Below are 10239 nucleotides of genomic sequence, written 5' to 3'. Positions count from 1 at the left end.
GCACCAATGATTCACAAGGAAAATATGGGGAAAAAAGCAGCTTGGAAAAAAAGCAACAATTAAATACTTGGCCTAAATAACAAAATCAAAAAGAATTTTGAGGAAAATTGCCATTATGCTAAAAATATTTCACTTGACAAACAGAGAACAGAGCTAAAGTTTTGTTGAACAATATTTTACTTCATTAAATCAGTAAAGCATTTAAGGCAATTACAAATATTTTGAACATTCCTTCTAAAAAGATTATATAAGACTCCAACTCCAAGACTTCAACATAAAGAAAAAGCATACTGGCCCCAATCCTACCACACACTCAACACCTGTCTGTTGTTCGATCAATAACACATTCCTGTCTCTCAGGGAGCATGCAGAGGCATTTAGGACACCTACAATTTCTACACAGGAAATAACCTTATAAATGTAAAATAATTCCAGTTCTAGATCCTGTCTTTCTTTACTGGGGAGCATCAGGAATACTAGATTATATAATAAGGAAAAGCCCAGAGAGCTCTTGTAACTATGTTAAGTTAACATTGCAAATAAAGATTTTATTATGACCAATCAACACAAGAAAAACAGACATGCATTCATATCAACAAAAACCTCTGACTTAAAGATATATATTAAATATAATAGCTGTATAGAGCAGTACACTGTACAAATGCTTTGTAAGTACAAAAGATGGTATAAATGTGTTCTTTGAGGTAATTTTTGTTTTGTTTTGACAAATAGCATGCTTGCAAGCTTAGAGCAAGATATTGAATCTAATCTAATCCAAAAATAATAGGACATCCAAGGTCTAAAGCACCACTTAGATTGCAATTGTAACACAAATTGAAAAAAACTGACAGGGGGTTTGGTGACTGTGGCAGTGTAGGGCCCATGGCTTTGCCCACCCATTGCAAATCATTGTATAAACATTTACTAAAGGTGGAAGTCACTTTTGTTTTTCTTAGAATGGTGTAATTCACCACACAAACAAGTAAGCCAAACATCTAACATCCCTCATTGAGCTATGAGGTGAAAGGTAAAGCCTTAGTTCTCATTTATAAATGTTGCTGACTTATTTGGAAATACTGACTGTATTTTGGTGTGGTCTTACAAGGAAGTGACAGGGCATTTCAATAAATAAAGTAACAAGATCTCTCATTTGATTACGATTATACATACAGTATGCACAGGTATAACCAATAATACACCATTAGTACATTCATTTCTAAGCTGGTGTTGTGCAGTTTACACAAAGAAATTGGATCACACTGGGCACCTTGACTTTTGACAATGTTTCTACGAGTCCAGCCATCTTGACACTTGTGGCCATGCAAGGAAGTACCACTCTGACCCGGTTGTATTTTTAAAATGAAATAGGTACACTCACAGAGCACTTTATTAGGTACGCCTGTACACCTAATTATTCATGTGATTATCTAATCAGCCAATCGTGTGGCAGCAGTGCAATGCATAAAACCATGCAGATACAGGCCAGGAGCTTCAGTTAATATTCACATCAACCATCAGAATGGGGAACAAATTTGATCAAGGAAACACCTTGTTGATGAGAGAGGTCAACGGAGAATGGCCAGACTGGTTTGAGCTGACAGAAAGGCTGCAGTAACTCAGATAACCACTCTGCATGTCAAACATTGAGGCGGATGGGCTACAACAGCAGAAGACCATTATTGTACAATAGGATCGCTACAATAATGTTTTGGGTCCATTTTCAATATTAATTCCTAATAGTGTTCCTAATAAAGTGCTCATTTGCCACAAGAGATCTTTTCATTATTTATTGAAACGCCTTCATGTTAAAACACAAGATCACCTTACAAAACACAAAAACATTACAAAAAAGCAGAGAGATAAACAGTGGAGTGAAAAATCACAGATGGTTTGTTGATTTGCATAGAATTCTTCCACTACCTAAAAGACTAAAGTGTACCAAGCAAAGACAATTACAGGTGATGTGTGAGCCGGATCAACGATTTTATGAGGAATAAAAAAAGAAGATCCCTACACAAGCACCGTGGCAACCATAACATCTGTAACAAATCTCCATCAGACAGTGATTAAAAACAAAAACACAAGCAACCTTTGAGGCATCAAAAGCATTAACTAGAAAATTCTAAACAAATAAAAAATGAATTATCAAAGTACAAAAACAAAAAACTCTCTCACACTTTCTCTTTCAAATACACACACTTACTCACTCACACAGTAGTAGTAACTGGACAGTGGTGATATTGGATCAAGGGTTTTTAGGCTTCAAATCTCTTTGGGCAGAGCATGGGGGCCACCAGGGTCCACATATACAAAAAGAGACAGACCCAACAGGATGCCATCTTGATCCAGAACACAGACCAACTCCCCTCCAGCAGCCTCTCGATCTTTGCATTGTCATAACTGCACAGAGACAAGATCATTTGTCCATTATACCTACTGCATGGAGACTACTGAACTTCCGATGTACAATCATTTTAAATTGTTGTAATTCTAATTTTGAATTTAAATTCAAAAGATATTCCAGTTTTCAAATTGAACATTTGAATTGTCACTGAAGAATCAAAATCAGCCAATAATAAAAAAGAAATGACATAATTTCTATTAATAATACCTGCAACTCATTTAGTTATTATTCACATGTAATACTTTATATATTTATATTTTTCATGATTACTTTTGACAAAGCTTCATTTGAGGAAAGGAAACCTCTTACAGTAAATAAAACTAAAATAGACATCAGACTTAGTTCCCCTAAGAGAGATTCACTGGGATAAAAAAGACAATTACGTTAAACACTGATTCAAGGTCATACCAGTTCATATACTGTAAACAAACAGTGAAAAACAAATTAACATTTAGTGAAAAAATTGGAATAGACTTACTGAAACCAGTTTGTTACGGTCATCATGACATAGAGGGAGCCGAGGAAGAAGACAAAATGGAAGTAGCAGTAGCTGTAGATTGTGCCCTCTTTCTCGTCATACATTACGTTCTGTCCTCCTGCTGTCTTTTCATCATCATAATCCTCTGAATGGGGAAAAAAAACCTCACTATGAGAAAGCTGTTGTACTCTGTCTTGACCACCAGGAGGCTCTGTTTACCCTTTTCTAAATTTCATTTAGATTTTTTTTCATTTGGTAGACACTTTTATCCACAGTGACTTCCAGTGCATTCAAGATAAACATTTAATCTGAATCCCTAGGAATTGATTGCGTTTCCAAAAAAATGTAACCCATGACCTCAGCATTGATGGTGCCAGGCTCTACTAGATGAGCAACATGAACTACTCTCTTTCCTAAGGTCTTACTGTCTGGTTATTATGTAAATTTGCTTATTTATGATCATCAACATTACTTGTTACTTACTAAAAAAGTTGTATTTTCATTCACTTCATATGAAGCCCCTCACCCAGACTCTTAGCAAACAAAGGGACACCCAGGGACAAAATACAACAGCTAGATTTTCTCTGAAATATTCTTTAACCTCATGTGACCCCAAGTACACAGGCATGGACATTGTATTTTGGCTTTGCTATATGCAACGCATAATTTAAATTAATTTAAACTGACTGATCTCAGTTCAGAAGACTCTGTGCTGTCAGTTCATTGTTAAACTTTCAATGCACAGAGTCATGAGACAAAACAACAAGTCGCCGATCTCAGGTGAGATTGTCTTTGGGAGAAAAGCCAACAAAACTACATCTGGTAAGAACCTAATTAAGTTTTTACATTGAAACCTGTTTGAATCAAAAGATTAGAGTCTCTAGTTTTGTGGTGGTGGCGGCATAGTCCCTGTAATAAGTGCACTGTAAGTCGCTTTGGATAAAAGCGTCCAAATAAATGTAAATGTAAAAAAAATTGTTTTCATACAGATAAGCCAGTTTTTAAATTTCAGCAATTTATTGCAAAATGCCACACTGCTAAACACAATGTACACTAATGTGTCTTTAGCGCAGAAGAAAATATCCTTTTCTAAAGCTTGTTATTATTTAAAATTACACAACTTAGTCCCACTGTACACATATGTGGTCATACATATTTAGGACAACTATTTGGTATAGAACTTTTTTTTGTGCATGTTTATTAGGTGCTACTAGTAACAAATCAATAACAATATTACGTAATATGGCGCCTAACAGACCTTTAGTTAAGTTTCAAAAATGTATGTTTAATAAATCATCCCTGCAAAATCTTTACAGACCCTGGTTGAGCACCCTGGTTCTAAAACAATAAAAAGAGCCTTAAGAGGCATTTATGAAGACAGATAAAAATTAAAATGATGGTACCTGTATCATCATTACAGCAGAAACAGCACCGTGCTCTCTGAAAAGAAGCAAACAAAAGTGATTGGCTAATTGTTTGGAAAGAATGTTGTGTTAATGGCACAGTCTGAAAATCCACAGCAAGTATTCACCTCGTTTTCTGGCATATCGTTTCTGTATACTCGCAAAGCTGCGGAACTCCTCTTGGTGGTGGAGATCAAACTGCAAAGAAAAATATTTTTTATTTTAACTCAAAAGGCATGAGAACACATGGGGGCAGCATTCTTTTAAAAGCAATAAAAGCAGAAAATTCCATAGAACTCTTTTTTTTTTTAACTTCAAAGCTCATGAAAATTACTGGAAATAAGGCAAAATCATTTTGACTCAAGGCACCACTGCTTATGCTTATCACATTGAATCACATTTGAGTGTAAATATTGCCTTGGAGGAGAGGAACAGCTCCTAAAATGAGATATACAGCAGACATGTCAGCAGTTAATGAGAAACATATGCAAGGCCAATTCTTCATAGTATGTAAGCCTATAATAATCACTTCCTTCCTACCACACTACCTGCTTTCAAATCTAAATGAACATCTTGTCATAGCCAGATAATTACATGTTTACATTGCTGCAGGGATCTTTTTTGGGATCACCCATTTAAATAACATGTTAAGTGGATTTCCACCCAGACAAAGAATATTTGAGCGTATTTAAAGGGATAGTGCACTTAAAACTGAAAATTCTGTATGAATTGCTATGAAGCTATGAAATATGAGCTATGAAAACTATGCTGGAGGGGAAGATTTTCAGGGAATACATTTCTGCTGTATCAAAAGTCTTCAGAAGACCTGGAATATACTGTATGAATGTTTGTATTACTTTAAATAGCTTTTTCTTCTTAGCTTGACAGACACTGTCTTTTGGGGAGAACTATCCCTTTAAGGTGCGACTAAGTCTATAAACCAAAGTTTTTTATTTTCCTACCAAGAGTAGAGTATGCAGCCAAACAGTATGACCGTTCCAACACCCGTCACTATGCTAGTGTCGCTCTGTAGTCCTGAGTTGAAGGGAAAGACACAGACGGTGTAATTTTTTCCATTGTCTTTCTCTATGGCTGAAAAAGAGAGAGCACAGCACAGAGAGAGGTGTGAATGAACGTGGTGAATTCATTAAATGGGTTCATTAAATGAATTCATTAAATGGGTTACTGTGGCCTGAGTTTACCCATGATAGAGACATTGTGACAGACTGAAGTGGAGAGAAACCACTGTGTGATTGAGCGTGAGACTCACTTTCGATGGGTTTGCTGGCGAGCGCTGAGAACGTGAGGTACATGACGTAGACGGTGATGACAGCAGGCTGCAGCAGACCCGAGGTGGGCTGGACTGTGAAGGGGAAAGAGAAAACATCAGATTTTGTTGATAAATAGCACCACATGCTGATTTTAAATCTCAAACTTCCCAAAATGTTGCCCTTACATGTTCTATACCCTTCCTTGACATCATTGACATTGATGTTACACTGCAGTACTTACATGTTCATACTTATTGTATTGTATATTGTGTATTGTATATTGTGTGTATTGTTTACTGTACATTGTATAATTATTGTGTTGTGTAATTATGTGTACATTTGACTTGTAAATTGTGTTGTGTAAGTATGTTGTTTACTGTAATTGGTATATGTCTCGTCACTGTCATGACTGCTATGTTGCTCGGAACTGCACACAAGAATTTCACCTACTGTTGCACTTGTGTACATGTAGTGTGACAATAAAGTGATTTGATTTGATATGATTTATATTGAGTGAATGATATTGACTTCTTTGGTTTTGCCTGTGCAATTATGAGTGTAAAAGTGTACTTACAAATAACATTTTGAAATGTTTTGGACTTTTACAGCTTTCTCTTTAGTTTTTAAATGAACCGGGTCAAACTGACCCCTTAAAACCCTTTTTTGTTACATTTTAATAACTTTGTTTATAAATACATGTCATTGTTAATTTTACACTGACATGTTCAAATCACATGTGTGGAGGATGTATTTTAAGGCTGATCTGTTGATGTTAAGTTGCAGAAATTATTTTAAGTCAAGTCAAGTCAATTTTATTTGTATAGCGCCTTTCACAACACACATCGTTTCAAAGCAGAATATCAGCATTAACAGACGATAAATGTGTAACGTCTATAAAGTCAATGTCTAAAATGGGTCAAAATGACCCATAAGGACAAGGAGGGGTTACAGGAATATTCTTCTTTCAACCTAATGACTATGAACATGATACCACAAACAATAATTTTGACCCATCCCTCAGTTTGTAAAAGCAAACAAAAAACATGTTTGCAGAAATGCATTAAATTGGAAGTATATGGGGCAAGGCATTGCACTTGGATCTTTAAAAAACATGTAAAGTTATATACAATCTTAAATCTCCTGTTATGTTAATGTAAAGCCTGTTATTTTCACTTGACATGCACATGGATACCAGAAAGTGACTATTTACATAGAGAAAAATCCATTATGTCTGTATTGGTACAGACATAACGGCAGTCAGCCAGATAAAGATTGAACCTCACACTACTTTACCTTCATATTTCAAAAGTATCAACACTGACTTGTTTGAAACACCTGGCTTTAATTCGTTGGACTGTTAAGCAAGAATCCATGCTTATCAACTTATAAAACTTTTCTCCTTGAATCTCCATGCTTGCTTACACATGGGAAAACCTCCGGCTTCAGGCACTGTGAATAAACTTGTTTGCCTGACATCAAGCAAACATCTGCTTGTTAGTACAAAAAGTAGGTCAGTGAAGAATGATCTGCAGCTTTGTAAACTCACAAGTCTGTATGTAGGGCGAGATGGCCAGCAGAGACACGATGAAACAGAGGCCGCCGTTAACGCCCAGGAAGAGCTTGTTGAGGAAGCAGGCCTCTGGGTGCGTGTAGAACCTGATCATGAACACCATGGCTCCCACTGCCACAGAGAACATCACCAGTGTGACCAGAACCAGTGCGGCATACCATATTTTATTATACTTGGCTCCAGAGCTCCTGTGGATGGATGCAGTGAGGCAGTTTAAGAAATATGCTCTTCAATGCAGACATTCTTACAGATCTATATCTCAGATGCAGGTAGGGATAGTCTTGTGTAGCCAGACATTAAGTCTAGTTTACATTGCAGCTTAATCTGGCAAGAATCACCAACTTAGACAATAAGGGGTCATTTGTCTGGCGGGTTATACAACCAATCACAGTTTTTTATGTAATGTTATGGGGTGAGTGTGTTGTATACTTGCTACTAAATGTCTCAAACAAAACTTTATTCACTTTAGCTGCACTTAAAATAATTGAATGTCAGACTCCAATTAAAATATCAAACCAAGTGGCACCTGCAAACAAATCATCTTATTTTTTAAGTAATGTTTGCAATTCATTTGAACCAACTGGTCTCAGGATATTTTTAGTGGTTGCATGAAGTCTGCTATCATCAAGTTCACATAGTTGTCCTAGTAGAGTAACACCAGGTGTAGTTCAGCACATTAGGGATAGATCACCCAAAAATTATAATTCTCTCATCATTTAGTCTCCCTTATGTAGTCTCAAACTGCAGAACACAAACAAAGATTTTTTTTAAGGATATATGATGTGTTTTTGTCCATCCAATGAGTCAGTGGGGGCCAAAACTTTCATCAAGCTCTAAAAAGGACATAAAAGCAGCATCAAGGTATTCCATACAACTAAAAAATGTAAGTGCTCTGCGAAGGGCTGCCACGTTTATGAAATTTGGCTCACAATTAACTGTCAAACAAATAATTGCAGTTATGATGATATATTTTTAGGGGTTTTAGGGCTTTCATGATTATGACGATTAATTACCATAAAAATGGTCATACTTCTCAAGGTGTATGTATGCTTAATACACGTTAAGAAGTAATTTATTCATATTTAACTTCCAATCTTATAATAAAAAAGGATATATGACTTCCTTTAAGGCTTTAAAAAATTATAATGACATGAAATATTATATTTTAAATATTAAAAGTCTCTCTTTTGTTCAACTTTAGTCTTGGTCCATTTTACACTGTTGTTTTTGGAATCCAGCCACCCTGAATAGTATATTATATGTACAATAGTTATGTTATGCTGGGTGAGGAGGCAGGACAAGACGGACAAGAGGTGCGGATCCAGACGCGGTTTTTATTGAGAAACACATAAGAACTAAAAGGTAAACACAAAGGAAAGTCCACGATGGGAAAACAGGAAACTTAAGCACAACGAAACAGATTTAAACACGATGAAACAAAACTCAAACAAAACTAAGAACTCGGGTAGGGAACACAGACCAGGCTTGACAACATTCCAGAAACAAACATTCACAAACAACGACCGACAGAGAGTGAACAAACAGACAGGGTTTAAATACACAGACAAAGTGGAGACTGAACGAGACACAGGTGAAAACAATGATGAGTGCAGGCAGTGGGGGAGGCCGGGAATTGTGGGAAATGTAGTTTAACATTTAACATAGGGAAAACATGACATGGACCGGGATCGGTGACGGGTGAGATGGAAAATACGGAGCGGACAACAAGGAAACGTGAAATAAACGTGATAGTGAAACCGAGAACAAAGGGCAGACAACACAGGAACGTAACAAGTTAAATATTTCTGTGCTAAAGTCTTAACTTTCACATGTTATTTTAAGGCTCTCCGATTAAACCCACAAGCCCTTATTTTGCACGAAGGAAGACCTTAAAGATTCTGTGTTTTCATTCTAGCATCACAGAAACAGAGTAATCGGGCGTCTCCTCCTCTGTGTCACTGCTTGTCATTATGAACTCTGCATGCATGAACCTGCAATAACCAAGTACATTTGCCATTAAACAATCGTTAAATTAAAGTGAATCCAGAGCGCTTTGTGTTCACTATGACAACCCTCATTTATATGTTCCCTGGAGTTTGGCACGAACCTCCGTAATCGGCACCGTGCATCAGTTCTCTCAGACACACAATGTGATGTTCATGGTATTTATATATTCATAGGGGTGGGTGATATAACCAAAATATTATATAACTACATGACTAATTTTATATCACAACTATGATGTATATCGTATACATTGCATTTTATTTCAGAAAATCAATACAAATTGGTTAATACTTTAAATAACCAAATTATATATATAATATAATACATTATAAAAAATGTCAAATATATCATAATATATGCCTAATTTTGGATAAATTTGGAAAATGACAATAGTATTTCTTACCATAATGCTAAATTTCACATTATTCCAAATTTCAGTCTGATATGTTGTTGACCATTATTATTATTATTATAAACGTTCCTCAAGAAACTCAAGATCTTGCCAAAGCAAGAAAGAAAATAATGCATACGTTTAAAAAAATCCAATGAACATAAACACTTCTTGTAGATATATCCAAAATAATATAACACTTCATGCAGAAAATAAATATTAAATAAATATAAAAAATTCTTGATAAACAAAATTATGAACAAATTAATATGGAGCGCATCTTTGGGCTTTCATAATATTCTGTTGCATGCTTTGTTTGAGGAGTTACAACAAATTGCTTATATTAAAAATTGGGCTGGGCATTAATACAGATTTCCTGATTTGATTTAATTCCAATTCACAAGTTCTCAATTAGATTCTGATTCTATATCGATTCATGTGGGTATATTTCAGTTATAATGTCCCTTTTGCTTACAAATGAAATCAATTCTCTCCCAGCAAATTCTGTTAAGCATACAAAGGACCTTCTAGCTAGGTATAATATGAACAGTTTAATTTTACTAATTATATTTTTTATATTTTGGTCAAATTTTTGAATTTTAAAAATGAAAACATCTATGTATTTAATCAATATATATGATATTATATTGCATATATTATTTTGTGTTACATGTTTAATTGCATAATTTGTAACATTTACAGGTATTTACATTGA

General features: G+C 35.4%; 1 protein-coding gene across 1 annotated transcript in view; it reads right to left on the bottom strand.

The window, feature by feature from the left end:
- Positions 1-163: 163 nt before the first annotated feature.
- Positions 164-10239, bottom strand: part of LOC127622849 (serine incorporator 5-like) — a 37290-nt gene continuing 27214 nt past the window's right edge. Inside the window, exons 6-12 of the mRNA XM_052096962.1 lie at positions 7103-7314; positions 5556-5648; positions 5248-5377; positions 4414-4483; positions 4286-4322; positions 2883-3027; positions 164-2400 (exon numbers count right to left, since the gene is read on the bottom strand). Of these exons, the coding sequence (XP_051952922.1) occupies positions 2256-2400; positions 2883-3027; positions 4286-4322; positions 4414-4483; positions 5248-5377; positions 5556-5648; positions 7103-7314 (832 nt within the window). The 3' untranslated portion in view covers positions 164-2255. The remainder of the gene's footprint in view (positions 2401-2882; positions 3028-4285; positions 4323-4413; positions 4484-5247; positions 5378-5555; positions 5649-7102; positions 7315-10239) is intronic.

Source organism: Xyrauchen texanus, chromosome 3, assembly GCF_025860055.1.
Source record: "Xyrauchen texanus isolate HMW12.3.18 chromosome 3, RBS_HiC_50CHRs, whole genome shotgun sequence".
NCBI classification, from domain to species: Eukaryota; Metazoa; Chordata; class Actinopteri; order Cypriniformes; family Catostomidae; genus Xyrauchen; species Xyrauchen texanus.
The sequence above is the reverse complement of the archived record's forward strand: the minus strand, read 5'-3'. Positions and strand labels throughout refer to the sequence as shown.